Below are 20,510 nucleotides of genomic sequence, written 5' to 3' on the forward strand. Positions count from 1 at the left end.
ACCCAAAAAAAAAAAAAAAAAGATAAAATGCTAAAGAAACATAATAAATACCATTTAGAAAAATGAAATAAACAAGTAAGTTGATATTTTGAATGGTTACTTACCAAATAAAGAATTGCCTACGTGAGATGGAACGGCCTAGAGTAAGCTTATGAAGGACCAAGTGGAGCCATAAGTGCCTGAGATTTTCCATGACTAAATCCTGGTACAGCCTTCTCTCCTTGGCACCTGAGTCTCTAGAAATATGTGGCTATATGCTAGCAAATGAAGCAATGGGATGAAAGAACAAAAACAAAAAAGGAAAAAACTCAAAACTTATGTTTGTTTGCATTCTTTTTGTTTTCATTTACACAACTCTTAACATCATGAGACTGGGCTTGTGCTTGCATTTCTGAATGTGCTTCCACTCAGTCACTTGCACCTGCAATGATCATTTTGTCTGCATCACGTAAATTTATTTCAAAGATCTGACACTGAATATTCATTACTCCTCTTATTCTTCTTCCTCTGACTGATGATTATTGTCAAGTTGAGCAAGTCCCATTTATTTAGAAAAGTTTTCACTTGATAATGTGAGGAAGATGCACATATCTAACGCACAGCACAATTAAACAATGTGATCCTAGGGAAGAATAACTGAATTACAACTGCAGCTGTACTTCTTATCACTCAGATCCAGACACAATTTAAATATTTTCATTGGTGCCTACAGGCAGACTACAGTGGATTTTCAATTCCAAGAGTGAGTTTTGAATAACAATTTTTAATAGTTGTTATAGTGAATAGACAGTGAAAATTCAGATAGCAAAAGATACCTGTAAGTGGTGTTTGCTTGAGAAGCAGTGTGGGCTTTGGCATTAGACAGGCTTGGTTTCCCACTTATTAGCTGGTATGATCTTGGGTAAGGCAATTAACCTCTATGAACCTCTGTTTTCTCAAATGTAAAATGGGTTAATTTTCAGGGTTATTACAAGATCTTAATATGTATATATGGTATCTGGAACATATATTAAATGCCCAATTTAAAACACAATAACTATTTATATTAGTCTATTACATGTGGGTGTAAGCAATAGAAATTGAAAGAAAGAAATGTATAATGTAAACTGAATACAGCTTATTTGTTATTGAGGTAATTGGAGGAAAATGAGACTTGTGTTATGCATAAGAAAACAGAGAAAAAAAGCCATGCTTAAAGGCAAGATGATCCATTGTATGTTCCATTTTTCTTCCTCATCATGGCAGTGTCTTATAAGAAAGCAGTGTCCATCTGCTTAGAGTTTTACTGAATGCTTGATGATGTTAAAGCCCAAAATGAATTTTCCCGGTTTGTTTTCCATCCATAGTAATAACTCACTGAATCCTTCTATAATAGACATTTTACATTGTACACTTTACAATAGGTCCATGCCAAGGACTATTTTCCAACACATTTATATGTACTTCCTGAAGGTCAAGGTTACATAACTGGTCACTACTTGTACAAAGATGCCCAGGAAACGTTCTAGTACCTCTGTAGCCCTCAGGACCCAATATATCCCTCACCCCCACCAAACCCTTTCCTAGACCAGCATTCCTTGCTCCTTGGGGCTGGGCTTCTGCTTGCATTCCTGAAACTGCATCTTCTCAGTTTTCCTGCCTGTGTCTTAGTATCCTAGGGCTGGCACATGCTCTAAGTCCCTAATCAACTGTAGTCTTTTCTTCTCCAGGGTCCTAAGACCTGTCTTTGGTCCATAGCCAATGCTTAAAGTACTGTCAGGGAGGAAAAGAGATTTCCATGACTCAGGCTTCAAAAAATTCTGAAATCTCTGTGCTTTATCTCTGAGTCCTGACCCCCAAATAGATCTCCCCATATACCCCATGCCTTAACAATGCCTAGCTGGCTGTTCCTCCAGAATTGGGGTAGGTGCAGATGGGGAGAATAGAAGAAAGGAAAATCCCTTAAAGAGAGTGGAGGATCACTCACATCAGAAAAATAAGGCAGTGAAGAGCATGGGCTCTGGAGACAGAGTGACTGGGTTTGAATCCCGGCTCTAATCCTTGTCAGCTATGTGACCTTTGACAGGTTATTAAACTTTTTGCTACTAAGTTTCTTTGACTCCAAAATGGAGATCATAACAGTATTTACCTCATAAGTCATTATGAAGGTGGCAGGTTGCTGCATGAATAAAGTGCTCAGAACAGTGCCTTACACATTAAATGCTAAATACTTGTCAATGATAATGATGACCAAAAGCCTTCAGCAAAGAGATAACACCCAGGCTCCTTAGCATGGCATCCAAGGACTTGCATAGTACGGCCCTGTTTCTTCCTCACTGCATATTTTGGACCATGTATGCTGCTTTAACAAAATACCTGGGACTGACTAATTTATAAAGAAAAGAAATTTATTTATTGGAGATTTGGAGGCCAGAAGTTTAAGATCAAGGCATCAACAAGTTTTGTGTTTTTGCTGAGGGCTTGGTCTTTACTTCCAAGATGGCACCTTGTTGCTGCATCCTTCCTGGGAACAAATGCTGTGTCCTCACATGGCAGAAGAATAGAAGGACAACTAAAGGTCTAGCTAGTTCCCTCAAGCCCCTTTATAAGGGTACTGTGTCCTTCATGAGGTTGGAAGGCCCAGTTTCTTAATGCCAACATCTTGGGCTTTATGCTCCAACAGATGAATTTTGGAGGAATACATACATTCAAACCGTAGCACTATGCAGGCCTCATAAACCCTCCCCTAAGCCAAAACAGTCTATTTTACAACCCGCTACACCATTGTTCACCTTCCCCACCCAACCTCCCCATTCTACCTCTTTTATTCAAATCTTATGAGCCAGATTCTTCACAAAATCCAAGTATTAATTACATGTATTGTGGGGGTATGCATGTTTGCTTTCTCCCTGGACCCAAACTGTTAAATGGAAGGATGTATATTCCTTCTATCTCCATCCCATGGTACTCAGAAGAGTACCTGGCATATAGTAGACACTCAGTATTAAGTATTTTTCCTTCTGCAGGATTGACTCTTATCATCAACATCAGTGACCAAATAATACCCATTTCAGAGTACATGTGAGGGTTTTCTTAGATAATATATGTAAATCACTTAACAAAGTGCTGGCCACATAGTTTTGTAACTATTGTTGCTGCTGTAACTGTTGCTGTTTGGCTGTATAGCAGAGAGCCCAGGCTTTGGAGCTGAACAGAGATGAACTTATAAATTAACTTTGTCGAGGCTGAGGTGAGTGGATTGCCTGAGCCTGCGGGTTCGAGACATGCCTGGACAGCGAGACCTCATCTCTACAATAAATCAAAAAATCAGCCGGGCATGGTAGCGCATGCCTATAATTCCGGGCTACTGGGAAGGCTGAGGCGGCAGGATCACCGGAGCCCAGCAGGTCGAGGCTGCGGTGGCCGGGAGCGGCCACTGCACTCCAGTCTGGGCGACAGAGTGAGACCCCAACTCAAAAAAAAAAAAAAAAAAAAAGCTGCAGAAACTACAGTTTCCTTAACTATAAAATGGGGGATTATAAAACTTATCTCAGTGTAAAACACCTGGCAAAAAGTAAGTAGCTAATACATATCACTAAGTTTCTTCTCCTCCATGGCTGCCTCATTTTGTGGCTTTGCTCAATTTACTACACTTCTCTGGTCTCAGTTTTCTCATCTATAAATGAGGGCTTGAACTAGATGATCTCCATGATCCCTGCCCTATCTAAATTCCAAAATCACTGAACTCATCATCTTTTCCCTTAAATCTACTCATTCCCTGTCCCTGAGGAAGGATCCTTCCTTGATAGCTGCTCAATATTTCAAAATTCTCTGTCTCTCTTTAAGAGCTTGTAGGGTGGTCTAGACCCAAGGCTTTGGCACAATTCCAGGGATCATTCACACAATGGGAATAACATGTGAATAGCACCTGTCAACTGAAGAATCAAGGGGCTCATAAATTTGGAAAGGAGACCTTTATTTCTTATAAAGTGTTGCACAGGCTGAAAAGCATAGCCTCCGTAGAAGTTGACAGCAAGCACTTTGAGGGAAGGGTAAAAGAAAACAGGAATTTATGCTGAGCAGGGGGGTCAAATATACGTATTTATTAAGCTATAGGAGAAGTTATGAATATTTATGAAGGAGAAATACGCACATGTCTAATTGAGCGGCATGTCTGTTCGTAGGTCACACGTTCAAAAAATGGCAGCATTAGCATGGGGTGGGTAGAGTTTGGGGCCCTCTGACATCAAAAGATGAAGCACAGGACATGAAAACCCTTACTCTACAAGTTGACCAAAACCAGTCTGGAGATGGTGGTCAGATTTTAGGAAGGGCTGGATTATGAAACTGGTGAGCCGTCACGTGGAAACCGCAAAGATGGGGGCGGGGGAAGGTCCAGTCGCAGCCGCAGATGATTGGCTACAGGTAATAAAGGACTGAGTCTTCAGTTTCTTGTTTTTCAGAGCTGGCTTCTGCTAACTTCTTAGGAAATAATTCTGGTTAAAGGTTAATAAGGAAGGGTCATACTGAGGCTTGTCTGACTTCCCATCCCGACATGGCTGGGCACACAGTTTTTAAAGATTATTTGTGGTTTTCTTGGTCGAGAGGGGGGTCACTTCAATTCGTTGGGGGCTTGCAATTTTATTTTTATTTCTCACACCCTAGGAATTGGGTGCTCCTCAGCAACCCTCAGTCCAGCACTGTCTGAATTCCGTTCACAACGCAGTATAATAAAGTTCAGAGTACACAGGGAAGAATAGTTTCCAACTTTCGAGTCCAGAAAAAAAGAATCTGAGTCTAAAAAAGAAAAAAAATGAATAAGTATCAAACCAGATGGATCTCTGCATTCAAAGCCTTTTCGTTCCTGTTCTGTCACAGACTTTGCAAATGGGCATCAAACACTTCTCAGGACTCTTTGTGCTGCTGTGCATCGGATTTGGTCTGTCCATCTTGACAACCATTGGTGAGCACATAGTGTACAGGCTGCTGCTACCACGAATCAAAAACAAGTCCAAGCTGCAATACTGGCTCCATACCAGCCAGGTGAGTGCTGCAGGTGTCTTGCTCCAATATTCTTCTACTGTACTATTCACAGCGATGGGAGGCTCTTGGTCTTATGCTCAGATTAACAAGTGATGTGCCGGGCTCGGTGACTCAGCCTGTAATCCTGCGCCTTTGGGAGGCTGAGGTGAGTGGATTGCCTGACCCTGCGGGTTCGAGACCCGCCTGGGCAGGCGAGACCTCATCTCTACAATAAATCAAAAAAATTAGCCGGGCGTGTACCGTGCGCCTGTAGTTCCAGCTACTCGGAAGGCTGAGGCGGAAGGATCGCCGGAGCCCAGCAGGTTGAGGCTGCGGTGGCCGGGAGCGGCCACTGCACTCCAGTCTGGGCGACAGTGAGACTCCAACTCAAAAAAAAAAAAAAAAAAAAAACAAGTGATGTTACCACCATAACAAGGGTGGGTAGGCACTCTCATTATAGAAGATGGAGTTCGTTCTATCTCATTAATTCACTTTCCCCTCAAATTAAGTTATCACACGGTATCCTTTCCTCTCCTATAACCCTGCACTGCTGCTCATAATAGAAGCAATAGAACAGTTTTTAACCAGGTTTGACTTAATAATGACAATCTGAAAGATTTGTTTCCTCGATTCTTTTCTTACCAAAGTTGAAACCAATCAAATGAGTTTGAAGTTCCTTTTCCCCTGTAGGTGACCACACTTGCCTCTCTTCTCCCTGCTTTTTCCCTAGTCCAGAGATTTGAGGCCCACTGGGGCCAATGCCAAGCCTCACAGGGCCACAGTTCTTGTGTGTAATCCAGATACCAACACACTGATTTACAGGGAGAACTGAAACTGTTGAGTAGAGTGACTATTCAAGCATACTCTTTTGCACATCTCTCTTTCAAGGATGTTGGCATGGAGAGCCAAGATAGAGTCAGAAGGCTTCTTAATGCTGGAGGCAAGGGCAGCTAAGCCATCCTGGCCTCCCTCAACAGTGGGATCCCTCATGCCCATTACATCCCAGCAGGGAGGCTGCCAGTTCTGTCACGTTTGCTCCGTTCATGTATTCATTATCCTCAAGCTGACCTCCCGCTTTGTTAACACAATGCCTTTTTTCCTAGAGAGATTATTATCATTGATTTGGTTACAGATGAACCCTGTTCTTTTTACTTTCATCCTGGGAAGTAGTTGGTCTTCTCGGAGAACTCTACAGATAGCTGATCTTCTCTATTGTCTACTAACAAGATTAGTTTAATTCTCAGGAGTTCTTCCCTTCTTTGTTTTGGTAGTCGAGAAATCAAAACTTAAGTTGTTGACTCATCTTTAGCAATTGTACAAGGTCTTTTGCTCCTCATTAGTTATGATTGTGTCTCTTTATATCACATACTATTTTACAATCCAGAGTACATCTAAGCTTTCTATCAGATCACTTTTTTGGTTCTCCAGGTAGAATAATAACCTATAATTAGGATTCTTGTTCTCTTAAGATTTGGGCTGAATGTTGATTTGTTTTTAGGCATTCCTGGAAATTTGTTTAGAGGCTAAGGTTTGTAGTGACTACACACACCATTAAATTTCAAGCAGTACTTTGTTCCCTGACCTCTGTGTTTCTAATGATCTCTATCATTTGTGAATTTGTTCTTTCCGTCAGAGATTACATAGAGCACTAAACACATCATTTGTAGAGGAAAAGCAGCAGCGTTTCAAGACCAAGCGTGTGGAAAAGAGGTAAGAAGAGGCCAATGTCTTTACATTTACTAAAATAAAAGTTTAGCAATGTAACTGTATAAATATATCAAATTAGCACAATTTGTTGCTAAACAAAGTCAGTATAAATACATGTGGTTTGACATAGACAGAAAAGAAACCTAAAACAAACAATATATGTGAACACAATATACTGTCATGGTTGAAAGTGTAGATGTGGACTCTAAGGTCAACCATTTGGATCCAAATCCTGTCACTTAAAATATGTGTTACCTTGGGCAAGTTATTTATTTAACATCTCTGTGTGTCAAGTTTCTCGTCTGTGAAATTGAGATAAAAACAGTATCTACTTCCCAGAGTTGTAAAGATTAAATGAGACAACGCATGTAAAGTCCTAAAAACAAGGCAAATGCCTAATAAATGTTAGCTATTATTATGTACAGAATGCATGTTAGACTTAATTCATGAGAACCTGTAGACAATTTATTTCTTGTGACACTGTTTTTTTGGCATGTTTCCACTCCCTACCTCTTTCCAGCACTCTTAGGAATACAGTATTTCAAATATGCAGCAGACATGTCCTGCCTAATTCATTTCCTGGCACTTTTCTACAAATTCCCTAGGAGGGTGCATCTCCTTAATAAGAAATAACAAGCTTTAAATGCATAGATGATATTTGAAAATCATAATTCCACACCTTCACCACAGCCAGCCTGTGGATGACTGTTGCCTCGATCATGGTGACTAAAGATGTCAGAAGCATTTGGATCTGGTTCCCAGCTGGCCTCTGTTGCCTGCTGCCTAAGGCAGCCCTCCTGGTTCTTTCACATGCCCAGAGGCCTCAGATGAGGGCATCATCTCCAAGTACCACTGTCATCTATGGCATATCCTCAGCTCAAGGCTTGGCTTTCAGGGTAGTTTTGAAATCTGACACACACACACCTCTCATCTTAACAGAAGTAAAAGGAATGGAAATCGTGTTTTCTTTCATTGCTTGTATCTCCTCTGGGATTGCTGCAGTCCCCTTCACTCCAGTTTGCACCTAGCTTTTCAAAATCATTTCCATATTTCTTAAAGTCTCTCCTTCCATTCAGTGAGCACTCCCCTGCAACCCTTCTCAGTCCGTGGTTTTCCTGTATCATATTGCCAGACTGTTAGTGACAAGCTGTATACTACTCAGGTCACAGTTGTTCCATGTCATGTTACATATATTTTTTCTATAATTATTTTTAACATATGTTTTTCAGCAGAGGAACACAAGAAGACATAACAGCAAAGATATCATCTTACAATGGCAAAATATTTGTTTGCTAGTTATAATAGAAACAGGAAGCCCAGTGATCCCATCTCCAACTGTGATACAATTCATATTCACACTTTCTTACTCAAATTGAAAACTAAATGTGTCTTTCCAGTCAACTTACCCACTTTTTCTTGGCAGATTTTCCTCCTGAACCCCTTCTTTTAAGGAACTATGGCAAAACATGCCTTCATGATATATCTTGAGCTCACATTTCCTGTGCCCACCTCTCTACAACCCAACATTTGCAAACTTTCAAACACATTGAGTGTCTGGGGTCCCACAGCTGTCATGTCTCTTGAACAGTCCAGTGGAGTACTGAACTTCAGTGTTACATAATTGCTCCATGGAAGACTATTATGCTCACTTTTAGTGCTAAATACAGCTCTCTCACTGGTCACATTACACTGCTAAGGCTGAAGAAGGCTTGATACAAAACATAACCTAAACATTATTGAGACCAAGAGTATAACATACTCATTCCTCCCAATCAGACACTAAATCTTACATTCAGCATCTGTTACCTTGCACTCATAGGTATCCCAGAGCCAGACATCAATTAACAGAGTCCTGGTGATGCTAGCAATTAAGGTTTGCCACAGAGTCCATCTTTTATTTATGCTTCAGCTATATAATACAAAGCTCTGGAGAAAATCAGACTGGCTGTCTCTACTTACCTGATCACTGTAATTGTCTGGAAAGTCCAAGAGAATGTGTAGATGCTCTACTCTCAAGTTTTCCCTGCTATGAATCATTCTCGGGTATTACAGTTAGGTGTGTTGGCTTGAAAATGATCTTTCCCTCTTCTTTCAGAAGAATAGTTATGCAAATGCCCATGCCTGCTACAACTGAACATCTCTTTCCCCATGTTTCATACTTATTAAATGAATAGAGAAGTGAATGGATTATTAACACATGAGTTTAAAGAAAGTCTTGGAGAAATGTTAGGCCATGGTATGGAAGCAGATGTTCCCCTTTTTTTTATTTAATGGAGAGGGGAAAAGTGGATATTGAAAGAGACTATATATGGTCCTTAATTTATTCAACATGATACTTCATGTAAGTTTCAGTCTATCCTTAACCTCACTGTGTTCCTGATATACCTCCCTTTCCTTCTTCTCTCACTCCAAGATAGAAAAATTGTAAACTATATAACAAGCACCATAAACAAGATTGTTTTGGAATTACTCACACTCAACAGGAAAAGATCTGAAGGAAAAATTAAAGGGAACTGTAAAGCTGGAAGGAAAATTAGAACCATGCCTTTTCTTAGATTCAGGTCTAGAGCCAATGGAGCTATAAGTGGTTTTACTGTAGAACTTTTACCCAGCCCAGGATACATGAAAACTAATCTCTGCTGCCCTCTGCTCATTTATATGAGACTTAAATTCTAAGAAATGCTACAATACTACAAAGTGGTTTACAGTGAATTTGTTTCAATGGCTTGGGGCACATATCAACTGATCTTTGCTGTGTGAGAAATCGTCCAAAGACTTAATGTTTTAAACAACAGTGAGTTGCTTATTTATCCAAGGACCAGATGTGCAGTTGTCTGATCTGAGTCAAACTTGGCTGATTTTGGCTGTGTTTGTTCATATGTCTGCAGCCAGCTTGTAGGGAGGGGGAAAGGCAGTTAAGGGCTATATGATCTGTGATGGCCTCAGCTGGGTCAACTGGGAAGCCTGGGGACTCTCCACATGGCCTGCCATCATCCAGCAGGCCAGTCTGGACTTGTTCACATTGCAGCAGAGGAGTTTCCAGAGAGAGTGAAAGTGTGCAAAGCTTCTTAAAATCTTAAGCTTGAAACTGTCATCTTACCACTTCTTTCACTTTCTATTTGCCAAAATAAGCTGTATGATCCACCATAATTCAAGGGAGAGGAGAAACTGACTTAGGATCCCAACAGGAATAAGCTGCAAAGTTACACTACAAAGAGGCATGGAAAAAAGAAGGAACAACTGTTTATGACTACTCTTACACCAAGACTTTATTATCTCTCTTCTACCCCTTTCCCATTCAGATTCCCATGTCTTATTCTGGCATGTAAGAGTCCAAGAGTAAAATTGGTTCAGTTACATGCACAGGAACAAAAACACAAGAATTTAATGGAGTGTTTCTATTTTGTTGCAACCCGTAATAGGTTGCATAAATGGCCATAATCCACCTCTTCCTCCTTCTTATCCTAAGGTAAAAAAAATCAGTAGCTCTATTGCTTAGGGCTCTAATCTGTTGCAGTGAGAAGCTCTTCTTATTGCATGTGTCAAAGTGTACTTCAGAAACGGGAACACCCTCTTCCTGTGACTATCTAGCAATAACTCTCCTGCTGACTGTAGCTATCTCTCCACAATAGTGGTAGGTGGAATAATGCACTCCTAAAACAGGATTGCAAATTTGTTTTTATTTGGCTTTCATTATCCCAACAAGAACCTGAGAATTTTCTTGAGATTTTTAAAAATTTTTAAATATGTGGGGTACAATTCAAGGTTAGGTATACAAATGTTCATTATGCAGGTACCCTTGTTGATGAGGTGTGCCTCCCCTCCCCTGGCAGTTTTTCACTACTGCCATTCCCTATCTCATAGTATTATGATAATTGTTCAAGGTCCACTTATGAGTCAGAACATGTGATACTCAGTTCTTTGTTTCTGTGATAGATCACTCAGTATTATAACCTCTAAGTACATCCAAGTTGCTGTGAAGTTCATAATTTTGTCCTTTTTTATGGTTGTGTAATATTCAATTGTGTATATGTATCAATTTTTTTTTTCTTACCCAATCCTCTTTCAATGGGTAGTACAATTGGTTCCATGTTTTTGCTATGATAAATAATGCTGCAATAAACATGTGTGTGCAGGTATCTTTTTCATAGCGTAATTTGAGTTCCTCCGAGTATATTCCCAGTAGGGGGATTGCAGGGTTGTATAGGAAGCTGATTTTTAGATCTTTTAGAAATCGCCACACTGTTTTCCACAAAGACTATACTAGTTTACACTCCTACCAACAGTATAGAAGTGTTCCCTTTTCACGGCATCCTCTCGAGCATCTGTTGTTTTTTGAGTCATTGATGATGGCCATCCTGACTGGAGTTAGGTGGTATCTCAGTGTGGTTTTAATTTGCATTTCTTTGATGACTAGTGAGGCTAAGTATTGTTTCATGTATCTATTGGCTGCTTGTATGTCTTCTTTTGAAAAGTGTCACTTCACATCTTTTGCCCACTTTGTAATGGGTTGTTTGTTTTTTTTCTTTTTAGCACGTTTGAGTTCCTTGTAGATCCTTGTAGATCTGATCTTTGTCAGATATATAGTTGGCAAATATTTTTTCCCAGTCTGTGAGCTGTCTCCCTGCTCTCTCAATGGATTCTTTGGCTTTACAGAAGCTTGTCAGTTTGATGAGGTACCACTTGTCTATCTTATCTCTTATGGCCTGGACACCTGGGGTTTTGATCAGGAATTAATTGCCAGTTCCAAATTCCATAAGGGTGTCACCTGTGTTTTCTTATAGGTTAAAGGTTCTTATAGTTTGAGGTTTTATGTTTAGGTCTTTGATCCATTAAGAGTTGGTTTTTGTGTATGGTGATAGGTATGGATCATTTTAATCTTCTGCACGTGGTCAGCCGGTTTTCCTAGCATCATTTACTGAACAGGTTCTCCTCTCCCCAGTGGTTGATGGTGGAGGCTTTCTGAAGGATGAGTTGGTTGAGAAATTGAGGTTTAGCTTCTGGAATCTCTATCCTGTACCATTGACCAATATGCCTGTTCTTGTACCAATACCAGGCTGTTTTGATTATTGTAGCTTTATAATAAACCTTAAAGTCCGGAAGCATGATGCCTCACATTTTGTTTTTTGTTTTTTGCCTGTTTGTTTGTTTGTTTTTGCTGAGAATTGTTTTGACTATTTGTGGTTGTTTATGTTTCCATATGAATGCATTGTTGTTTCCAGATCTGAAGAGAAGGCTGCTGGTAATTTAATGGATACTGCGTTAAATCTGTAAATTGCCTTGGGTAGGGTGGACATCTTAACAATGTTGGTTCTTCCAATTCATGAGCATGGAATATTTTTCCATTTGTTTGTGTCATCTTTGATTTCTTTGAGCAGTGTTTCGTAGTTTTCAAAAGTCTTTCACTTCTAGTTAGGAAGATACCAAGATATTTCATTTTTTGTGTGGCTATTGTAAATGAGATTCTGCTTCTTATTTGGATTTCTGTTTGTTTATTGTTGGTGTATAGGAATGCGACTGACTTTTGCACATTTATTTTATACCCTGAGACTTTGCTAAAGTCTTTTATCAGTGCAAAGAGGTTTCTGACAGATTCTTTTGGGTTTTCAAGGTATAGAATCATGTCGTCTGCAAAGAGGGATAACTTAACTTCCTCTTGTCTTATTTATATATCCCTGATTTCCTTCTCTTGCCTGATTGCTCTAGCTAGACTTCCAATACTATGTTGAATAGGAGGAGTGAGAGTGGGAATCCTTGTCTTGTTCTGGTTTTCAGGAGAAATGGTTCCAATTTCTGTCTGTTTAGCAGTATGTTGGCTGTGGGTTTCTTGTAAATGGCTCTTACTATTTTGAGGTATGTTCCATCTATGCCTAGGTGTTTGAGGGTTTTTATCAAGAAGGGGTGCTGGATTTTATAAAAAACTTTTTCTGTATCTACTGATATAATCATGTAGTTTTTGTTTTTACATCTGTTGATGTATTTAATTACATTTATGGTCTTGCAGTTGTTGAACCAGCCCTGCATCTGGGGGATGAAGCCTACTTGGTCATGGTGGACGATTTTTGAGATGTGTTGTTGGATTCAGTTTGTTAGAATCTTGTTGAGAATTTTAGCATCTCTGTTTATCAAGGATATTGACCTGTAGTTCTCTCTCTTTGCTGTATCTTTTCCCAGTTTGGGTATCAATGTGATGTTATCTTTATAAAATGATCTGGGGAGAGTTCCATCTTTCTCGATTGCCTGGAATACTTTCAATAGGATTGGTATCAGCTCATCCTTGTATGTTTTATAGAATTCTGCTGGAAAGCCATCTGGTCCAGGGCTTTTTATTTTTTTTGTAGGTAGTTTTCTTATGACATAGTCAACTTTCTGATTGTTATTGGTCTATTTAGGGTTGCGATTTTTTCTTGTTTCAACCTGGGAAGGTTTGTGATGTAAGAAAGTCCTCCATTTCACTTAGGTTTTCGAGTTTGTTTCCATACAGGGGTACATAGTAATCTCTGATCATCTTTTGTATTTCTTCAGGGTCAGTTGTGACGTCATCTTTTGCATTTCTGATTGTGTTTATTTGGGCTTTTTCTGTCTTGTTCTTGGTCAGTAGCTAGAGGTTCATCAATCTTGTTTATCCTTTCAAAAACCAGTTTTTGGTTTCATTGATTTTTTTCTGTATTATATTTTTGTCTTCTATGTCCTGAATTTGGGCTTTTATTTCTGTGATCTTGATTTTTCTGCTGAAGTCAAAGTTTTGATGGTTTTGCTTTTCCAACTTCCTTAGGTTGTTTGTTAGGCTTTTAACTTGTTATCTTTCCATTTCTCTTCATGTGTTCATAGAGGTATGAATTCCCCTCTTAGTATGCTTTCATGGCATCTCAGAGATTTTGGTAAGATGTTTCTTCATTTTCATTTGTTCATTTGCTTTCAGGTATCTTTTAACCTGTTTTGATTTCCCAGTTGACCCAGGAGTTGTTTAGCATCATGCTGTTTAGTGTCCATGTCTTTGTAGGTTTTAGGGGATATTTTGTTGGTGTTGATTTTTATTTTTATTCCACTGTGGTCTGAGAAGGTGCATGGCAGAATTTCAATCTTATGGAATTTTTTAATGCTTGATTTATGGCCAAGGATGTGGTCAACCTTAGAGTGCATTCCATGTGTGAATAATAGAATGTATATTACATGGTTGTTGGGTGGAGTGTTCTGTAGGTATCAATTAAGTACATTTGGTCAAGCGTCATGTTGAGGTTCCAGATCTCTTTGTTGATTTTTTGTCTTTATGATCTTTCTAGGGTTATTAGTTGGGGGGAGGGTTAAGTCCCAAGCTATAATAGTGTGAGAGTCAATATCTTTTTTTAGTTTATCTGGAAGCAGCTTTATGAAAGTTGGTGCTCCTATGTTGGGTGCATATATGTTTAGGATGGATATTTCTTGTTGATGGATTGAACCTTTTATCATTATATAGGGACCTTCTGTATCTTTTTAAGTTTTTGATATCTTAAAGGGTTCCATTTACCTGAAATTTTTTTCCTATCTTCTTTGAATCTTTGAGTGTCCTTTCTGGTGAGATGATACTCTTGGAGACAATATATTGTAACCTCATGATATTTTATCCTATTTGCCATTCTATGGCTTTTCAGTGATTCATATAGTCCATTCACATTCAGGACAATTATTGAGATGTGAGAGTTTATCCCTGTCATGATGTTCTCATAAAGTTTGTTGTTGTTGCTGCTGTTTATTTGTTTGTTGTGTTTCTTTTGATTTGGGGGTTGACTCATGTGTGTTTTCAATCTTTTTCCTGTATTCTTGTGAAGGACATTGTCATTCTTTTTTTCCTTTCTTCTGTATTTCTTCTTCATTAAGTTTCTTGTAAAGCTGGTCTGGAGGCAGTATAAACTGTTAGGATCGAATGTCTGGGTAGGAATTTAAATCTCCATCACTGATAAAACTTAGCAGGGTAGGTAATTCTTGGTTGGAAATATTTACCTTTGAGAACTTTGAAGATTGGGCTCCAAGCTCTCCTAGTCTGAAGTATTTCCATAGATAAGTCTGCTGCTATTCTAATTACTCTTCTCTGGTAGGTAGTTTGACCTCTCTTTCTTGCTGCCTTTAGGATTTTTTATTTTATACCTACATTGTGTAGGCAAATTACTGTGTGTCTAGTCTTCCCATTTGTTGTCTTGCAGGGGTTCTCTGAATCTCTTGTGTTTGAATGGTTGCATCACTGATGAGAGGAGGCAAGTTTTCTCAGATAATTTCATGGAATGTTTGTTCCAGGGTGGTCTCTGTCTCTCTATCTTCCTCAGGGATTCCAATTTATCTTAGGTTCAGTCTCTTGAAATAATCGCTCATCTCTTGGAGGTTTTGTTCTGTCTTTTTAAGCTTGTTTTCTATGTTTTTAACAGTTTGAGTTAGTTCCATATTTTGGTCCTCAAGCTCTGAGAGTCTTTCTTCTGCTTGGTTAATTCTACTTTCCATGCTTATCAGTTTGTTATTTATTTCATTCTCTGTATTTTTTTATTGCTGTTATCTCAGTTGTAAACTTCTTCATTCTTTCTTCTCGTCTCTCCTCGTTTCTATTTATTGTCTCTTGATATCTGGCTTTGTGGTTTGAGACCAGTCATTCCAGGAGCTCTTCATTGTTTCAATTCCAAAGTCTGTATTCTCAGTGGCTGATTTCTCATGGGTCTGTGTAAGATTCATATTCTTCCTTTGGTTTTCCATCATTTGTGTTTGTTTTCCTTCCCATTTTTTATCTATAATTCTGTTGTTCAGTGATGGAGGGATAGCTTTTACTTCCATTTGCTCAATCTCCTTTTCTTCCTTATGTAGATCCTCTGGTTTTGCTAAATTCTGAAGCTGGACTGGGAGTGCAGACCCATGCTTTTTGCAGTTTTGAGATTTAATTAAGGAGAAGCTATGTTTCAGAAGACATCTGCAGATCCCAGTGTCTGCTGACACGTGTGTGGGCCCCTGGGAACCCACCTCCACTGCCTTACAATCTGTCCACACAGTGGAGGTGTCTGTTTGCCCCCTGAAAGCAAAATGAGATAAGAAAAGGGAAAAGAATGAAAAAAGGAAGGAGTAAGATGAAAGGAAGGTGGAGAGAGAGAAGAAGAAGAGGAAAAACAGACAGGCATGCCAACTAATGAATAAACAGAGAAACAAACAAAGATAGAAAAAATAAAAAAGATAAAAACATACAGACAATCATACAAAGAAACAAACAAAAGCCCTCCTGTTGGCGTACTCTCCCTCAAAAATACCCATACACAAACAGAAAAATCTAAAAAAAAAAAAAAAAAAAAAATTTAAAATAACGGAAACAAAGCAAGTACAAAAACTCAAACAAAAACAGAAAGAAAGAAAGAACAGAACAGCAAAAACTAAACAAAAAGCCAACTAGAAGAAAAAAAAACTTGCTCTGTGGCTGTTTCTGTAACTCCAGGTTCCTTTCAGCTGACAGCTCTGCCTTAGGGAGTGGCTCTGATCTCCAGCCCCTTCCCCCAGTTCTCAGCACAGGTTGATAGGTTTGTTCTCAGCACAGGTTGATAGGTTTGTTCTCAGCATGTGTCAGATGCCCCCGGGACTACTCTTGGAGGAGGATGAATCAGATCTAGACTCACCCTACTCACTGCTGCTGCTGTCAAGTCTCCCACTCAGATCTGTCCATGTCTGTGCCTGTTCCAGCATGGGGGAGGGGCATCTGTCTCTCCTAGTCCAATGAGAGGATAGCCTCTGGATCCCAAGATGGAGGCTGAGTAGAGGTGGATAGGGCAATGGAGTCTCTGCCTGGTCCCAGGACTGAGAAGATGGTGCTCATCAGTGTCTCATCACCAGCATTGGAGCTTTATTCTAGATTTCCATGACCTGCCTTCTCTACAGTTCCTCCTGCTCATGGCTGGTCTGCTGTTGCAGTTGATGGCATGGGCCAGGTGCCAAGTGGTGAGGGGTGGCTGTTCTCTGCTGCCTCCTTTCGAGAGCCCCAAGAATGGCACACTATCCTGTGCACCTGGGTCTCCAATTTCAGGGCAGTGGTGGGTTGCTGTCATCTCTGCAGGAGAGCCCCGGGTGCATGAACCTGAGTCTCCCCTCAGACAGACTTTCACTCACCCACCAGCACACACTCACACGGAAAGTCTTTACGGACATTCACTTTTGCGGAGATTCTCACAGTCTGACCTGTTCCATCGCCATCTTTCCCAGAAGCCCAAGATTTTTTTTTTTTAAAGCACTAGATCTAACCTGTCATTCTCAATTCACATAAAGTCAGCTCCATAGCGAGAAACACTTTGCTGAAACCCCGTGGCTTGTATGTTTTTATTCTCTCCCAAATCAAGCAGTAAACATTACAATAGTCCTGTGGGACTAAGGATGAGCCATATGGTAAGACCTATCAGCTGGCTGATGCTTAGAGCCCAACACATGAATAAATAGATTTTCACTTTCATTACAGAACCATCTTTATAACCATAGGCATTTCAAAGCAGTGCTGGTTTCTGGGTTTCTCCTATAGAAAGGGAATAAAAAGACACCTAAGGTTCTTCACAAAAGAATGTACTGCACCCCGTCTCTTTAGATGATACCTCATTCCAGTTTCAGAGCAGTATATGACTCAATAAGACCTTGAACTTCAGTTGAAAGTTCATGGCTTCTATTGTCCCCATGACACTCCAGCCACCAGGAGTCTGGTGGCTTTGTTACTTCATCTCTAAAGGTACACCCGCTGTATCCTGTTCACACAGGAAAAGGCTAACAGATAGAGAAAAGCACTTTGAGAGCTTCAGCATGGAAAGTAAATCTAAAATGTCTCTTTCTTTCCTAGGTCCAATGTAGGGCCCCGTCAGCTCACTGTGTGGAATACTTCCAATCTGAGTCATGACATCCAACACAAATACATCTTTAGTGATGAAGAAGGACAAAATCAGCTGGGCATCCAGTCCCACCAGGATATCCCTCTCCCTCCAAGGAGAAGAGAGCTCCCTGCTTCACTGACCACCAATGGGAAAGCAGACTCCCTAAATGTATCCCGGAACTCAGTAATGCAGGAACTCTCAGAGCTGGAGAAGCAGATTCAGGTGATCCGTCAGGAGCTGCAGCTGGCTGTGAGCAGAAAAACGGAGCTGGAAGAGTATCAAAGGACAAATCGAACTTGTGAGCCATAGCTGGTCACACTGCACCCCTTTCTCAGTTCCTGGCATTCCTCTGAGCCCTTGAGACACTTTGTAATGCTCTTTTGTAACTACTGACAAAAGTGTGGAGAAGCTGAGGTCTAGGTCTTCTGATGGGTCAAGTCTGCTTCCCTGACCTAAAATGCAACAGCAGCTCTTCCCAAGCACACTCCCTAGGTCTCCAGGGCAGGAGTCTTTTTCATAGCAAGAATCTTAAACTCGTTAGGAGTAAGCTTCATGTAAGGGATCTGTGAATATCCAGACAACCCCGGCTCCTGTAAACCTTTTCACCAGGTGCCACAGTAATACTTCTGGTTTTTAGCCCTTTCTCTGCACTATCAACAAGAGATAAAATTGTTACTCAGATGTATGTCTTACTGGGTTGTTGGTTTTAATCTTAACATAGAACAGGATTTTCCGGGGTTGTAGCTTCTGATACAACTCCCCAATCTAGATTTGTTTCCACATTCTGAATGGGGAGCAGGGTAAGAGCAGGGAACCCCCTCTAATTGGGGAGGAGGGATACTTAAAGATTAACTGAATGCATTAGCATCACAACAGGTCAAGGATTGATTAGATCAGTCAAGAGCTATGTTTTTGAGAAGGTTCTGGATCTGTCTCCATTCTAACATTTAGTAAGAACATGCTTACATGCCACTATGAAAAGGGACAGGGATGTGGTGAGTGGGAACGGTAGACAGGCAGAAGAGGCATTGAAAACGCACAATGTGCTTTTAGAATGAAATCTCTGGACCAGAAAGGCAATTTGGATAAAAAAAAACAAATTAAGCTACTTCTAATCTAACTACATATATCCACTATAATGTGTGCCTTTTATAAAGGAAAAGAGAGACAAAGCAAAGCAGGGTTGTGGCCTCAGGATGGAACTGGAACACCCCTGGTTATTGCCTATAACAGGATATATGGCTGGCATTGTGGGTTACATGAAATGTTCTGCATACCACATACTAGGCCATTTTCAGAACAGTAGTCACCTATCCCTCAGCATAGTCACCTATCCCTCAGCATAGGAATCCCCAAACCTCCAGCTTGTGAACACAGCAAGCTTCAGCATTCAGGAATCTGCCCTGTGGTTTGTATATCTGTGTAGAAAATCACCAAGTCAATCTCCCATCCTCACACTCATGCATTTCTGAGGAGGTATGAACAGGTTTTGGTCCCTCTGATTACCCTCCAGGCCCCATCTAATGTCCCCCAATGGCTGATAGGAGTAACCCAATCTCTTTCTGCCTGGGCATTCCTTTTCCAGTGTACAACTGTTTAGCCATGCAGAAAGGGGGTAAAAAAAAAAAAAACCCATAGGATCTCTAGAACTTTACTTCCCAAATACTAGTGTAGATAAGAATCACCCAGGGAACTCATCAGAATGCTGACAGCCAGGGCCCTTACCCAGAGATTATGGGGTGAGGGTGGGGGTCTGGAGGTGGGCTCAGAAACCTGTTGTTAACCAAAATCCCCAGGTGACTGACACAGGTGGTCCAAAAATTACTCTTCTAAAAACACTGTTCTGGAAATTTGGCTGCCCCCAGGCATGGGGAGAAGCATGAAGAGAAAAACTTTTTTGAGAGTTCTGGTTATCCTTTTGGGTTTTTTTTTTTTAACTTCAGCACGTCTGCTGATTCTTTTTCAACACCCTCACCTCCACTCCTGGGCTTCATTTAAATCAAGACTTCCTTGCTTGTCAATTACTAGCTTTACTAGCTTTATCTCTTCAATACTTACTACTCCATCCCAATCAGTTTGAAGGCCTACAATGAGTTCATAAGCTGCGCCAAGCTCTATGCTTTTTAACAGCTTAAGATAACTGGAAAGGTGTCTCTCAGTCACAAAATTTCTCCCCCCAACTTTTGGGTAAAATTTCTGCATTTCCATCAAGAACTACCCAGTCCCCCAGGGAAGGATAGCATCTTAAGCTGTGATTAGATAACACCTTTGCAATTATTTAATTGGCTGAGAAAACCCTGGAGGGAAGGTAGGCTCAAAGACACAAGTAAGGGATGTGGGAGGGCTCTAAAGTTAGGCTACATCAACCTCACAGATAAAACAGGAGAGCCCTGAAAACAGGAAAGGACAATACTGCTTTGAAATATCGTATCCCCTCACATTCTCATTCCAGGTTCAGTAAGTCTGCAGATGACTTTGGAAGATTATGCCCCTTAGCCATCCCCTCCCACCTGCAATGGCTAAGGATGCCATAGACTCTGCCATCTTGCTCTGCACACCCCTCTGCGCAGTCCAGAAGGCTGATGTACAGGTGTACCTCAATTCACATTACAGCCATGCTCCTAATGTTGTACGTGGACGTTTTTATAGCTCTACTCATATTCTGACTGTATTTGAAAAGCTGGCTACTTAAAGGAACCCAGAGGTGAATCCTTTTGTAAAGAACCCTTTTGTAATGCAATTAATTATCCCTTAATGTATCTGTTTTGTAAGTTTGGATCTTTGTATATCCGGTTTACCTTAAGCTTCTCTACTGAGGCATTCTGAGCAGTGGTGATCATATACCAGACCACTCTGCCTGTCCACAAAGTAGGTGACCAGTGCACGCTCCTCAAATATCTTCTGAGGAACTACCTGGCCAAAACAGTGGCCAGGACACAGCAAGGAGCAGTG

At 40.4% G+C, this 20,510-nt stretch overlaps 1 protein-coding gene across 2 annotated transcripts in view; it reads left to right on the forward strand.

Moving 5' to 3' along the window:
- The window catches only part of GRIN3A (glutamate ionotropic receptor NMDA type subunit 3A), a 180,111-nt gene extending 161,874 nt beyond the window's left edge, over positions 1–18,237 (forward strand). The window contains exons 7-9 of one of the 2 annotated variants that reach the window (XR_002481681.1): positions 4,858–5,022; positions 6,635–7,543; positions 7,629–8,858. Coding sequence is in view for 1 of the 2 variants with exons in the window: in XM_008053372.2 (XP_008051563.1) it covers positions 4,858–5,022; positions 6,635–6,711; positions 17,528–17,867 (582 nt within the window). In the remaining variant the exon portion in view is untranslated. Of the gene's footprint in view, positions 1–4,857; positions 5,023–6,634; positions 7,544–7,628; positions 8,859–17,527 lie in introns of those variants that run through there. The other variant, XM_008053372.2, reaches the window with a different exon arrangement.
- Positions 18,238–20,510: the final 2,273 nt, after the last annotated feature.

This window comes from Carlito syrichta, unplaced genomic scaffold, assembly GCF_000164805.1.
Source record: "Carlito syrichta isolate Samal-C Ts95f unplaced genomic scaffold, Tarsius_syrichta-2.0.1 Scaffold288132, whole genome shotgun sequence".
Taxonomy (NCBI): Eukaryota; Metazoa; Chordata; class Mammalia; order Primates; family Tarsiidae; genus Carlito; species Carlito syrichta.